The sequence below is a fragment of the Apium graveolens genome, chromosome 7 (assembly GCF_009905375.1).
Source record: "Apium graveolens cultivar Ventura chromosome 7, ASM990537v1, whole genome shotgun sequence".
Classification (NCBI taxonomy): Eukaryota; Viridiplantae; Streptophyta; class Magnoliopsida; order Apiales; family Apiaceae; genus Apium; species Apium graveolens.
Window position 1 is genome coordinate 16829643 of NC_133653.1, and position 15591 is coordinate 16845233.

Genomic DNA, 15591 nt, shown 5'->3' on the forward strand with positions numbered 1-15591 from the left:
AACAAATGTGGTCGCTACCTTAGGGGTCTATGGTTACACTTTTCAGTTTTTAGGTTACATTGACAAAACTGTGCCCATAGATGGTATACGCCTACACTTTCACATTTATAGTAACATTTTGAGTAATGTAACCATAGACTTATAGTCACACCATTATTTTTGTTTGTTACATCAAATTGTTGTTACCAAAACGCCTTTTTTGAAAAACTCTATTTTCATTGGTAACACTTTTTATATATGGTAACATGTTTTTAATATACATTATTTAGCTTTACTAACAGTTTTTGTTGGCTTTACCTACACTTTTAAAGTATTACTAACATCAAATTCTGACCATTTACATCATAGTGGCTACACATTAAAAGGCTATGCTAACACTTTATTTTAAAAAAAGAAGACAATATAGTGTTTGAAAATACCACTTCCCATTACATAACCAACAATCATTTCAATCTAAAATCCACAATGACAATCCAATACATAAGCAGCAAAAATATAACTACTGCCAACAATATATCCAAGGCAATCCAAATAAACTACTACAACAATCCAAGGCAAGCAAAACAAATCGATACCATCTAATACCGATAATATATAGCTAAGTACCCTCACCAAATTTAAGTACCATTTCCAACTGAACAACGCACTAGTTCATAAAATTTAAAGGGTAACCATGACAACTTCTACTCAGACTCACCCGGATCAAGACCCATCCAAATCTTCTGTAGATTTATCCAAAGCATTGAGGTTGCTGTTCAAATTTGGATTTTGCTCTGCCAATATTTTCATCATCTCGCGAACCCTTTGATCAAGCTTCTCATCCATCTCTTTCTGAAGTTGGGCCCGAATTTTTGCATAGTCATGCTCTGGAACTAGAACTGGAACCGATATTGTGCGCGGTGTTCTTGGAGACTTTGGTTTTTGGTATTTTTTACAAACTAGCCTTCCAATCATGTAAGATGGGTGGTGTTCCTTGGTGTCATGAACCAACTCATTGGTAGCGTCAACACCATCAGTTTGCAGAGTTTTCTGAACCTTGGCATGTATAAAGATGAAATAAGAGCCACTATTAACAAACTGTCCAGCAGACAAGATGAAAACTCTAAGTGAACCAAACAATAACAGTTCATGAAATTCAATAGACTTTAGGGAATCTATCTAGCAATAGTCATTTTGAACGGGAATTTTCTATATTTCCAAGATTTTTATTTTATACGTACTATCTAAGTTTATTATCTTTTTTGTAATCCAACTTTGTAGAGGCATTATTTTATATGTATCTTAGTTTATTATCTTTTTTATCTTAGTTTTTTAACTAATTATTTTTTAAAATAATTAATTTCAACTCACATATAATCACTATACTAAATTAATTAAACCTGTAGTACTATATGCTCCGATTTTAGCTTCTTTTTTTTGCTAATTTCAGCAAACAAAATATCACGAATTAATGTATCATAAGACTAGAAAATCTAAATAATCAGCTAGAAATCTATAAAATAAACTTACAATTTTTTCATTAACGACTATAGCCATCTCATCTGGTAACTTGTAACTGTGTTTGTCATCTCGTTTATGCGTCTCCAAATACACATCAGCATCAGAAACTTTTAACAACTCTTCCAGTTCATCATCATCAATACCCAGGTGCAATTTATCAAGTCTGTCAAGTAGCTGAAATTCATAGAGTTAAAGTACAATTTAGTGCAGAAAATAGTTTAACAGTTTCTATTTAGGATGATTAAAATGAAATTGAGTGAGTCACAAAATTTTTACCAATTTGTTAGTAACTTGGGAAAAAGTTCTCGGCCCAGTTGTATGTGGCTCTATTACTTTTTTCGTGCTTCCACATTCCTTTTTGCTATCTCCTATTGGATTAACACATAATAAAAAGAAATTGACACGTAATTAAGGAGACAGTTGACACAAAATTAATAAGGAGAAATTAAATATACAGTTTATACCTGACCATTTTCGTCACCCCAATATGTCAAAAGAATCTTCCAATTTTTAAGAGAAACATCCCTCGGCCTATGCCTTAACCTCTTCTCATCCGTAGCATATTTTAGAATAATAATCTCGTTTTTAACTTTTGGTGCTCCTGAACTGATCACCCAGGGTTGTAAAAACCCACGATTTAGCCTCTTCCGGAATAATGTATTTATCCTACAAAAAACAACAAAAAATGCATAAATAATAAAAAATAAAAAAAATAGTAGCACAAATAATGAACTCATGAAAATTAATTCACCTTGACATACTCCCATAACAGCTCTTTTTCGGGAACTTGATACCAACTAGCACACGTGAGCGACACGAACTGCCAGAGGGTTGTCCCCAAAAAGTTGTTAAATTCGGCAATTGACCACTTTCCTCCACAAGATACAGGTTGAAATTGATCATTCAGGGTGATCACTTTTTTCTCCGTATTGTTATGAACATGGTTCATTTTGGTCCTCCCTCTCTTTCTTTTTCGAGCTTCACCAACAGGTGTATCTCCTAATCCTCCTATGCATCAGTTTTAAATATCAAATGCAGGAAAACAAATATGCCTAAAATATGATGTAACTAATTAGCATGAAAATATATTATGCATAAAATTACTCGATTCTGATATCACTTGTTGCGTTCCAGATTCAAGCTTCGGGATCTCCTTATGAATGCCAAGTTTCTCACATTTCCGTAATTCATTATAAGCAACCATAGAACCAAGGCCGTATTTCAAAGCTTGTAGTTTTTCTTTTACAGTAAGCACTGGCGTCTCATTTATCTTCAAATTATAATCATTAAAATTATAAATTTATTAGAAATATTTACAACCTTCTCCAATATAATCTACTTTAGCCGTATTATTTTTGACTTAATATTTTAATTCAATTTTATTAGGAATCATACACTAAAATTGAAATGCATAAAATTCAAGTATACCTCATCAACATGATCAGGTGACCCCATAGTTGGTTCCTTATTCTGGGATTCTTCAACCAGTTTATTAGCCTGACCACGCGTTCGGGGGCCACCAGAATTACTTGGAATTACTCTCTGTTTCTTGGCCTTTTTTTGTCTCTACATGAATTTACATTTGTCAGCAAGTATCATAAGTATTGAGAAGATATGATGCTACAAACATGATTTGATTAAAAAAATATATCTTTGAACTGCCAATATCATCCTCATCATGGTAACTTTGTTCACCAACTTCCTGATCATTATCAGAGATATAATCACTTTCAGCTCCATCTTCATTTGGTTGTTTGGCTTTGCGTTTTTTCGTCTCACTTGCCGGCTTAGTTCTGCACAACCCAAGCGCCTGAAGCTTTGCTTTATTTTTTGCAACATTTTTGTTCCTTCTCTTCTCATAGTCATTACATCCATCACCTTCAACTTCCTTTAGCATCTCTCTACTCCCTCCAGATTCCAAAAAAGTGATTTGTCCAGCACCGGTTCCGCTCCCATCTATGTCCTTCACTATAATTTCTGGACTTTTTTCAACTGCACATTTTGGACTTGGTTGAACTGCAACTTTTGGACTTGGTTCAACTGCAGCTTTTGGACTTGGTTCAACTGCACCTGTTGGACTTGGTTGGTATTTAGAACTCACATCATGATAGGTGTTGAACTTCAGTTTCTTCCTTGTGCTTTTTCTTCGTTCCTTCTCATTATTAATATCCTTAAGTGTCACAAAAGTCCTTTTATCGACATTATTTTCCACCACTTTGAAAGTGCTTGATCTTGGCCTTACAATCATAAAAGGCTGCATTTACTTCATTGGAGGTATAGATTTGTCAACTATGTTGTCAATGTAAAAAGAGACATCTGATTTGTCACGAGTTGCTTCATTTACACCTTGATCATCTGTCACAAGTGTCCACCCTCTGCGATTAACATATAATCCTCCAATCTCCTTGTAATTTAGCTCTTTAACATAATCCATCATTTCACAATAAGAAAGACGATCACGGTCCACGTAAAAAATTTCAACCTTACCACCAGAGTACCTGGTCTTCATGAATTCTCCACTGTGGTGCAATTAAACTTTCACACTGTCGATGTCCATCCTGCAACAAAATACGAAAACAGAGATCAGTCAATGTATTGAATTACTTGACTAAAACATAACATAAATTCTTATGTTTATTTGAGACTGAAACAAAATAGATCGTACAAATATTTGACTAACACAAATCACATATGCATGATTTCCATGTTAATTTCAGACTTAATATAAACATAAAACAAGTAATCACAAAAACATAGTTGACAATTAAATTACCATGTAATTTACATAAATAATCTCTAATTTTCACAATCAATTTACCAATATTTTCACATAAATAATGCCTAATTTTCACACAAATAATGCCTAATTCTCATAGAAATAAGACCTAATTTTTACAATAAATTTACTAATATTTTCACAGTAATAATGACTAATTTTTACAAAAATAATGCGTAATTTCACAGAATTAATACCTAATTATGCCTAAGTTTCACAAAAAATGTACCAAGTCAATGATTATTAGTTTCATGAAGCCAATATGATGGATTGCGAATCTGTGTTGCAGGAACATCTTTCCTAAACCAACTACTTTCCTGATCCGCTTGTTCTTCAATTATAAAACAAAAAATTGTGTCATTTGAAAATTGGCCATATAAATCATCTTCAACTACGTCGTTATCTTGTGTATCATTAATCTCAGCTGACAACTTCTTAATAGGATAGTTGAAATTTTTTTCAACGGGATCTTCAATAAAAAACACCTGCTACACTTGTGTTTCCAAGACATAGCGATCATTTTTTTTGACAAACTCGGTTAAAATTAACTCGAGTAAAACCAAATGAATCCTTGTCATCTTTATACCATGTACATCTAAACAGAAAAACACGAAAGGCTCCCCAGTACTCAATTTCTAATATTTCTTGAATTGATCCATAATAACTAACTTCCCCAACTGATGGATTTGTGTCTTTTGAACTTGTGAAACTAGTAGATAGGGCTGTCAAGAAGACACCACTATTTTGTATGGTGAACTTGCGATCTCTTTGCTCTGTATGAAACCTATATCCATTGACTACGTACCCGCTATACCGCTTAGCTTGTCATCTTGGACCCTTTGCTAAGGAAGCTACTTCCCTTGAAATATTCATTTTTTTGCTAATTTCAGACCTGAACCACTCACATACTGCATTAGTACGTGTTTTTTCAGTTTTATACTGTATAAAATTCGCAATATTCTCCAAGTTGGAGTCCAATAACTTATGATGTTTCTTGGAATCATACACATAAATGGTTTATTAGTTTTTTTAATTCATATTTTATTTTATTTACTTAAGAAGTGTTCTGTCAAGTATTTCATTTAGGGGACTTACTCAATTAGGTCTTCCATTTCTTTGTCATCATAGTTAAACAGAATGTACCTATGAGCCATGATCCAAGTATCTTCACCTAAGTTAATGTCCTTCCCATATTTGCTTTTCCCTAAACCGATAGCATACCCACCTTTTTCTGCATTTACACTTGGAGACTCATTGACTGATTTGTTTTGGTCATCATTGAGAAACCTTGCATAGAATGTCAAACATTTATGAGCAAGGTAACCTTCTGCAATGGATCCTTCAGGTTTACTCCTATTACAGACATACTTCTTTAATACACCGAGGTATCGTTCAATGAAGTACATCTATTTTTGCTGGACTGGTCCACCATATTGAATTTCTTTGCACAAATGTACCGGTAGGTGGACCATAATGTCAAAGAATGGATTTGTAAATACGTTCTCAAGTTGACAAAGTATTTCAATAATCTCCTCTTGCAACCTTTTTATTTCATCCAACTCAATGACTTTAGAACAGATGCATCTAAAAAATTCACCTAGTCTGATCAGGGGTACTGCAACCTCGGGCTTTAACGATACTTTGATAGCAAATTTTAACAGGTATTGAATAATTACATGTGTATTATGACTCTTATGTCCCATCACTTTCCTATCTTGCAGACATTTGCTAATGTTGGAAGCAAAACCGTAGGGGAATTTCGCATTTTGAAGAACGGAACAAAATATTTCCTTTTCTTTGTTCGTCATGTCAAACTTTGCCGCCCTAAATTCAAGATTTTTTCCATCAGTAGAGGGCATAGGATGAAGCGCCTTCCTAATACCTTGATCTTGCAAATCTAAGCTAGCTGCTAGATGGTCTTTCGTCTTAACACCAATGTTTAGCAAGGTGCCTAAAACACTATCGCATATGTTCTTTTCAATATGCATAACATCAAGGTTATGCCGAGTTAAGTTGTCCTTCCAATATGGCAAGTCAAAAAAGATTGATTTTTTATTCCAAGGGTTGATATCGCAACTAAATTTTCTTTTTTTACCCACCCTACCAAAAGAATTCTGGTAACCATTGAGAATTTCGGCAACTTGTCTCCCAGTTAACATAGGAGCACTTGTTCCAGTCTCTACTTCACCATTAAATCTTCTTTTGTCAAATCTCCACTTGTGATTTGGGCTAAGAATTTCCGATGGTTCATATAGCACAATGTCTTGCTATGCTTCAAATACATCGACGATGTTTCATTATGGCAAACTGGGCACGCAAGCTTCCCATTTGTGCTCCACCCCGACATCATTGCATATCCCGAAAAGTCAGAAATTGTCCAAAGAACACTTGCTCGTAATGTAAATTTCTGATTAGTTGTAGCGTCATAAGTTTCCACCCCTCTTTTCCACACCTCTTTCAACTCCTCAACTCAGAGGTTGCATGTAGACATCAATATTGTTCCCCGGATCATTTGGACCAAGAATAATTGTTGAGAGAATTCAGTTCTATGGTTTAATGTTAATCCATGGCGGAAGGCTGTAGTTCACGACTACAATTGGCCATATGTTGTGTGTGGCACTCATCTTGCGAAACGGATTGAACCCATCTGTAGCTATACCCAATCTAACATTGCGAGGTTCTGTTGAAAACTCAGGATATTTGGCATACATGGTCTTCCAGGCTTCACCATCAGCCGCATGTCGTAACTTCCCATCTTTCTTTCGTTCAAATGCATGCCACACCATTTTTTAGCAAAATCTTCGCACATATACAGTCGTTGTAGCCTTGGGATGAGCGGAAAAAATCTCATTACTTTGGCAGGAATTCTACTACTGTTAACGTCCAATTCTTGTTCCTGGCCTTGCTCCACACCTTTCCACCAAGAAATACCACAAGTTTTGCAACAAACTCTATCTTTATTATCACCCCAATACAAGATGTAATCATTCGGATATGCATCTATCTTCTTGTAGTCAAGACCAAGATCTTTGGTGATATTTTTAGCTAAATTAAAAGTGGAAGGCACGTGTGCATCAACCTAGACGCTCGACTATCACAACAGACCTAAATAGAGAATCATTCCTAATTTACATATCGAGGCGACATTAAAATTACGGTAGTCCTCTGGACCAACATAATCAGACTATATATGGGGAACCTAGCTAATAACTAATAAACAATGCATATATGTTATCTTAGTTGCAGGGCAGTCATACTTATACTCATACATTGCATATCATAAACACTCGAAACAGTCATACTAATTGAAGTCCTACCCTCGCCAATATTCACCTAAAATATAACAAATATTATCAAAAATATTTTCATGTTCTTATTAAACAGAGTTTCCTAGGGCAATTTAGGAAATATGAATATGAATACATAAGCTAAAGTACTCCAAATAGTGGCAATTTATAAAACTAACAAGGGCACAAAAGAAAGTTATGGATTTACGAAAAACCAATCTCAGAAACATAATATTTCTAGCATAAATCACAACCAAAAACAGAAATAAATCACAAAAAATAACAAAAAAACAAAAAATAACAACCAAAAAATTACAAAAAACACACCATTCGATTATATGAGGAACCCCATCCAAAAAACATAAATCACAAAGAAACAAATCACATGTAATACAAACCAAATCACATGCAGAGAGAAAACATAAAAAAAAAGATAAACACATTCATAAACAGAGAGAAAAGAGGGAAGCATACTTGTAGAAGACTTGTTTGAAATCCCTAATCCAATACCCGACTCAAGACCCAAAACCGAAGACCCGATTGAAAGCCCAATTGATTCAAATCCCTAATTTTAAAACTTCGATTGAAACTCCAATTGATTCAAATCCCTAATTTTGGTGAGTGTTTGAGTTTTGAGTGAGAGGTGAGTAAGAGGGTGACTGAGATGAGAGTGTGAGTTAATTTTGAGTGAGAGGTGAGTTTTGAGTTTGTGTTGAGTGAGAAATGAGAGTGTTTAATTTTTGGACAGTGTAGTAGTTGGGGGTAATAATTCCCCCTTGTGTTTTTTAATTAATTCAAGCCTCCCGCTCATCAGTTGGATTTCATTTTCATTCAACCGCCCAATAAACTCAGTTATTAGTTACACTATTTTTAAGACCAACGGTTACATTAGTTAAAGTGTAACCGTAGATGCGTCATATTCTCTATGGTTACACTAAATTAGACCAATGGTTACAATGAAAAAAGTGTAACCATAAATAGCTAAAAATAATTTTAAGGCACCTATAGTCACAGTTTAGCTGGTTACACTGAAAAAACCGTTACAAGAGGCCACTTATGGTGTAGTGAAACTAGGAGATGCAAACAAAAAATCAGATAGAAACCACATAAGCATATAAAAAAAGAGAGAGGAGCATACCTAATTTCAGATTCAAGACTCGATTGAAACCATAATTGAAGACCCGTTTGAGAGTCCACACCTAATTCGAGAGAGTGGTGAGAGGTGAGATTAAGTGGTGAGAGGTGAGGTGACGGAAATTTTGAGTGGTGAGAGGTGAGGTGAGGTGAGAGTTTGATTTGAGAGAATGTGAGAGTGAGAGGGAGTTTCAGTGAGTGAGTGAGAAATGAATGTGAGTGTATAATAATTCCCCCCTTCTGTTTTTAATTATTTTCAACTTTCGATCCTGTTTTTCTTTAAAGTCCCGCCCAACATTTCAGGTTTTAGTTACATTTCTTTTGAAAGCAATGGTAATACCAAATTTAGTGTAACCATGGATGCCTCATTATACCTATGATTACACCAAATTATAACAATGGTTACACTAAAAAAATGTGTAGGCATATGTAGGCTAATTTTTTTTAAATCATTTATGGTAACACTTTACCTTGTAATACTAAAAATAAATGTTACAATAGTCCATATATGGTATAGTGAAATGAAGCACATAATTTAATATATGACGAAAGACCAAGTGCATCATCCATTGAAAGATAATCTGAATCAGCCGTTAAAAGGAAAATATCAACATTTGTTGAGCCATCAATAGTAGTTGAAATCCAATACAGATCGCAATGAGAAAGAACCCCAACTTCAAGTCAAAGATCAACAAACACTGGGGGAGTTTCTTCTACTCAAACGTCAATCACTCATCAAGACAACTATGAGACCTCTTCATCTAGAGATAATCTACCTTAACAGAGAAAATGGACTAGAGATCACCCATTTGAATTAATTATTGGTGAAGCATCTTCAAGAGTGTAAACAAGGAAGACAACTCAAGAAGAATGTCTATATAACAACTTTCTATCACCAGAAGAGCCTAAAAAGGTAGAGGAAGCTCTGTTGGATCCTCATTGGGTTTTAGCATGAGGAGCTAAACCAATTTGAAAGAAATAAAGTTTGGAAGCTAGTACCCAAGCCTAAAGGAAAGAATCCTACTGAAACCAAGTGGGGGGGTATTCAGAAAAAGGATGGATGAAAATGGCATAGTGGTCATGAACAAAGCTAGATTGGTTGCTCAGGGCTATTGTCAACAAGAAGAAATAGATTCTGATGAAAGTTTATTCTTGTAGCAAGACTTGAAGCCATCAGAATCTTTCTAGCCTATGCAGCCCATGCCAATTTCAAAGTCTATCAAATGGATGTTAAAAGTGCCTTTCTAAATATAGATTTGGAGGAGGAAGTCTATGTCCGTCAGCCTCCTGGTTTTGAAGATCCCAATTTTCCAGAATATGTCTACTATCTTTTGAAAGTAGTGTATGTACTGAAGCAAGCACCTAAAGCCTGGTACTCAAAGTTTCTCTTAGAAAACCATTTTAGAAGAGATACTGTTGATAAAACTTTATTCTTTAGAAATGTTAATGGCTCTAGTATACTTGTTTAAATTTATGTAGATGATATTATATTTGGCTCTACACATGAAAAACTTTACAAAAAGTTTGCCAAATTGATGCAAAGTAAATATGAAATGAGCATGATGGGAGAACTAACCTAAATTCTTTGTTTACAAGTTAGTGATGGAATATTCATTAGTTAAACCAAATATATATATGATCGCTCAAAGAAGTTTGACTTAATGGATTGGACGTCTGCAAAAACTCCCATGACCACTACAACTAAACTTGAAATAAACACTACTGAAAAGTCTGTGGATATTTCAAGCTATAGAGGTATGGTTGTTTCACTTTTATATATAACAGCCAGTAGACCAGATATAATATTTTCTACTTATCTTTGTGCTAGATTTTAGGCTGATCCTAGAGAATCTCATTTAATAACTATTAAAAGAATTTTAAGATATCTTAAAGGAACACCAAAATTTGGCATTTGGTATCCTAGAGATTTTGGTTTTGATCTAACTGGTTATTCAGATACAGATAATGCAGGTTATAAAATTGATAGAAAAGGTACTACAAGAACCTGTCCATTTCCAGGAAATAAGCTAGTATCCTGGTTTAGTAAAAAGAAAAATTGAGTCTCTACTTCTACAACTGAGGCAGAATATATTGCTGCTGGTAGCTATTATGAACATATTTTATGGATGAAAAATCAACTATTGGACTATGGTCTACAAATGAATAAGATTCTTATTTTCTGTCAAAACACAAGTGCCATTGCAATTACTGAAAATCCAGTACAACATTCAAGGACCAACATTGACATCAAGTACTATTTTATTAGAGAGCATGACATGAATGGTACTGTGGAACTTCATTTTGTTCCAAGTGAGAAGTAACTTGCAGACATCTTTACCAAGCCACTTGATGAATCCACCTTTACTAGGTTGGTAAGTGAGTTAGGTATGCTTAATTACTCTTAATTTGTTGTGATGTCTAAGCAATTTGTAATGCATCCAGAGTAAAATTTGATATTTTCTGTCAAAGATGAAATTTTGGCTAAGACATAATTTAAATCTCGACGGATGTTCATTATCCGTGAAAAAGGAATATCCGTTGAATCCTATCATCTGTCGAAGTATCAGTTATTACTTTGGGTACTTTCAATTCTTATCCATCGAAATGCTCTCAATCTTTGCCGTTAATTCTAGTCAATATCTGTTGAGTTTACTTCCAGCCTGTAAGTATACCTCGATGGATAATTATTAGAATTTTGACAATTTTCTTTTTTTTAAACGACTATTTTGGGCTAATTTGATAGGTTACTTTATTTTACTTTTTAATTTTTGACAGTTTATTTATGAGATAATATAAAAGCCAATTACTTTTTTTATTTTTGCTTTTATCTTTCTCACACTACTCTAAAAATCCACATAGGCAACCCCTACAATATAGTTGCATAAGGCCTAAATGGTGTTGCATTAGATAATAGGCAACACTAGACGAGAGTTGCTAATGTGGATGTGGCCGTAGATGCCTAATGCAACACTTTCTGCAAAACTAGAAAGTATTGTATTATGCCTCTTTTGTAACACTAATGGCATAATGCAATACTTTCTAGTTTTGCATAAGAAAGGAAACAACACCTGGTGTTGCACAAGAAAGAAGCCACCTTATTCCAGAGTCCTACGTGGCAAGTGACACGTCACTTTTCTAGATCAGCAATGGTCCCTACCTTGCCACATCAGTAGGGGTCCCACTTGCCACATTAGCGGTGGGCCCCATTGTTTTCCACGCCGGCAGTGGGCCCCACTGTTTTCCACTTCGGAAGTGGGCCGCATATTTGCCACATCAGCAGTGGGCCCCACAATATGTAATACAACACTAATTTTTTTTAATATGCAACGCCAATTGTAGTCAATTGTAACACCATTATTGTCATTTGCAACATCATTTTTCATTATATGTGACACCATATGTAGTCAAATGCAACCCTTCATAAATAAAATACTGGACATAATTGTTCTATTTTTACATGGTTTCTTCTAAACAAGGCTTCCAACAGTCAACCTAACAAGCACCTAAAATGTTTTAAAATTTACTAAACTAAACTAAATGAGGTACATACACCAAATTCTAACTTCCAAAGTACATAAAACCTAACTTCAAAAGAAAAAAATCAAAATACTAGTTGTTGCTAATACTATAAGCGAACACCAAAGTCGCAAGATCCCTAATTTACTAAATGATACCAAAAATTAAAGCTTTCCATTATCCAGCATTTTCAGCTTTTCGTTCCATATTAAAACTTTATTGTAGTTATCCGCTGTTGCAAACTACCAGAGAAGGGACTAAAGTAATGTTAGCTTCAAGTCCAGAAAGAGGGTAAAATTTCTTGACTTCATCCATCTTAATGGGTTGTCAAATAAGAATGTGAGGATAGTCAAATTACACAACAGCACATATCGGAGAAAACAGAGACTACATAAATTGGAGAAATCAATTTAACATACACATACCACAGTACATGGAGTAGCATAATGCTAAAATAACCGAAAATGACTCGACTCCTAAGAAGTGATAAATGCAGATTAACAATCAATATTTTAATTGATAAATAATTCAAAACCACAATTTTCTGATGTGTTAAAGCGGCTTAATCAAATAATTCACAGAATAGATCACTAAGCTTATCAGGTCCCAAAACTGTACAGGTTCCAAAACTGTTTGTCATCACTGGTGGAATGCTTTAATTCAATGGTGCTTAAAGTATAATTACATTGAGAAGATATAATCATATTCACCAATTCATCAAGTGAAGTAAACAATTTATCCAAGTTAATAACAATATCTTTGTCAAAAAGTTGAAGCTGATTTTATTTTTAGAGAGATAAAATATTAAGTTACGACTTTTAACTATAAACATCTTAAAATACTAACCTTTTTCAAGTATATAAATACCACAATATATATAAAATGAACATATACCAATCTAATAATGAGTGAAATAGAGGAACTAAAGCTCTGGCAGCCTTTAACAAATAGCGCAACTAAACCTGTAATAGTAATCATATCTGTCAGTAAATAATATAGAAGTGTACAAGTATACAACATAACCTAGCTACCCCTTCATTTTCATCAGGGAAAAATCTACATATTGACTGAATCATAAGATTCACCAGAGGAAAATCCATATATTGGCTTAGTTATATATTACAAGAAGTCGGATAAAAATCAAGAAAGTTTTTTATGATTAGGTACATATTTCTGAGATATTACCTCAACATTTATTTCTCAATTTAAGTGCACTATCAGTGTCGTATGTCATCAATGTTGTTATTCTTGAGTGGTGCATACCTTTAATCGCTTCCTGTATTTCTAATTGAATTGGAAAATGAGCTTTAGACTTTTTAATTACTAGAATACTTATTACCGATTCTAAATAATTGGATCAGAGATTATCAATTGGCTGACTCGATAATAAGTCCTACCCGGGTCTGCAATCTTGGTTAGAGTCTCCATATCTTATGGTTGGGCAGTTGTTGGTAATGTATTATTTGTTATTGTTTCTACAACGCTCTTATCAAATGAGAATGAGTCATTATCTATTGCACACCTCTTTATATTGGTGAGATCCACATTGTGGAGATCCATATTGCTCGCTATAAGGCCATATTTCCTGCATATTCAAAGCAATAAATAAGCTTTAGATCATACCAATAACATGACTTCTGGATGCAAATAATTTTAAATAACTGTAAAATTAAGTACCTGAAGAACACCACCATAAGGAAATAATATTCCAGCAACCATAGTAGCTCCACCAGAAAGGAAACTAGAATGCTAAAATTCTCCTTTCTTCTTCTTTCCCACACACAAATTCCTCGATGTGCTAAGAACAAATATCCACTTTACCCTCAATTGTCTCCAAAAATAATCCACTTCGTTTATACACAAGCTTTCCGTTTTCTAAAATCACTTCATATGCATCCCTTTTATTCTATTTTAGAAATTAAAATTATTAGCAACAGTTAAACCAAGGTACATTCTAATATACCCTATAAGCAAATTATTATATGATCTACAACTTACTGGTCCCAAATATTTGATACATTGACGTTGAGGTTTCCTTCTCGGATATAGTTTAAGTTTTACGTCTTTGCCATCACCAACATCCAAGCATCATTTTGTCAAAAGTAAATATTTAGGCAGAGGTCATTAAGAAAATATACACATAAAAAGATCCATGCTAATCTGTTCGGCGAAGTATGTCACCAAGCACAAACAATAACCGAGTTACTCATCAGTAGAAGAAAGGTTTAATACTTTCACTTGCAAACCAGACATCATAGTACTTGTTAAATTGTATCCATAGTGATGTCGGAGATCAATCTATAAGCATTTAACAAATAGATTGTAAGTGCAATATTACAATTAAAAGAAGATAAACTTAAAGCTTCACGCCAATATGGTAGAGCTAACTTTTGAGCCTTTTCACTCTTGCTTAAGCCCTTCCCGACCTGCAATCACAGGTATGTTAATAGTAAAATCCAAAAAATTATATATGAATGAATGAATGAATGAATGAATGAATCAAGATGTTACCTTGGAAGCTCTTGTTTTAGCCCTAGCCCATCTAGAAATTGCAGTTTCTTGTTTTTCATTGTCAAAGTATGACACCAAGCTCCACTTGAGAGCTTTAAAATCTAATGCCTTCCACCTATAAAAAGAGCAGAACCAAAAAACCATTAATCAAGATGAAAAATCAAATAAAAGCAGAAAAAATGTTTATGCAGCTAATAGACCATTCTCATTAAGTAAGTAAACAATAACAGATAATGCAGTACTTACAACTGCACAACCACAAGATGTGGAGACTCTGACCAAGATTCCACATAATTCAATCAATTATCTCTAACCCAATTGATTTGAAATATCGTTACAACTAATTTAACCACCATTTGCTATAAAATTCATTCAGGCATTTCATCAAACAAATGGTGACATTGAAGAAAACACAAACTTAACCCTCAATCGAAAAAGAGGTTTTGGATTCCTATATGATGACGAGACTTCCTATTGTAAATGGGAGTGGAATGCAACCACAACAGAAGAAACACAACAAATGGAATCCGAATAACTTATCTAAAGAGAGAGAGAGGGGGGAAGTGAGTACATCGAGAGAGAGGGGGAAGTGATAAGGTTAAGAGAGATAAGGTGGAGAGAGAATTTAAGTTAGTGAAATTTGGATTGGAGGGAAATTAGAGACCCATATTTTGGGACAAAAATGAGCCCAATTTTCACAAGTCTTATCATTATTAAACAAATTTTAGGAGTATACGTCAAACTTTAAAATTAATAAATTACTGTCATTATTAAAAATTTTGGTTAAGTATATTTTGTTTTAAATTTTGAAAAAATCATATCGTATAAATCTGAATTTTTAAAAAAATAATTACGTGAAAATAATAT

At 34.0% G+C, this 15591-nt stretch overlaps 1 protein-coding gene across 5 annotated transcripts; it reads right to left on the minus strand.

The window, feature by feature from the left end:
* Positions 1 to 403: 403 nt before the first annotated feature.
* Positions 404 to 15385, minus strand: LOC141672795 (uncharacterized). 5 transcript variants are annotated; one of them, XR_012555705.1, is made up of 12 exons: positions 14971 to 15385; positions 14725 to 14839; positions 14212 to 14639; positions 13891 to 14119; positions 13736 to 13798; positions 13108 to 13175; positions 2929 to 4058; positions 2252 to 2508; positions 1965 to 2166; positions 1777 to 1868; positions 1510 to 1674; positions 404 to 1035 (listed from the first exon to the last, which is right to left on the minus strand). XR_012555705.1 is itself a non-coding variant. In XM_074479472.1 (11 exons), the coding sequence occupies exons 6-9, from the start codon at positions 2953 to 2955 to the stop codon at positions 1830 to 1832; spliced, it is 390 nt and encodes a 129-aa protein (XP_074335573.1). In that variant the 5' UTR covers positions 2956 to 4058; positions 13736 to 13798; positions 13891 to 14119; positions 14212 to 14639; positions 14725 to 14839; positions 14971 to 15385; the 3' UTR covers positions 404 to 1035; positions 1510 to 1674; positions 1777 to 1829. The 5 variants fall into 5 exon arrangements, 2 of the variants coding, with proteins under 2 accessions (XP_074335573.1, XP_074335572.1); XR_012555704.1 differs by lacking the exon at positions 13108 to 13175 and having other exon boundaries at positions 404 to 1029; XM_074479472.1 differs by lacking the exon at positions 13108 to 13175 and having other exon boundaries at positions 2252 to 2373.
* Between the last annotated feature and the right edge of the window lie 206 nt (positions 15386 to 15591).

Coding starts and splice junctions, on each gene's coding strand:
- LOC141672795 (XM_074479471.1), bottom strand. CDS start 2,403: ATGATCAATTTCAACCTGTATCTTGTGGAGGAAAGTGGTCAATTGCCG. Junction 2,167..2,251: donor TGTTATGGGAGTATGTCAAG/GTGAATTAATTT, acceptor TGTTTTTTGTAG/GATAAATACATTATTCCGGA. Junction 1,869..1,964: donor GGGGTGACGAAAATGGTCAG/GTATAAACTGTA, acceptor TTAATCCAATAG/GAGATAGCAAAAAGGAATGT.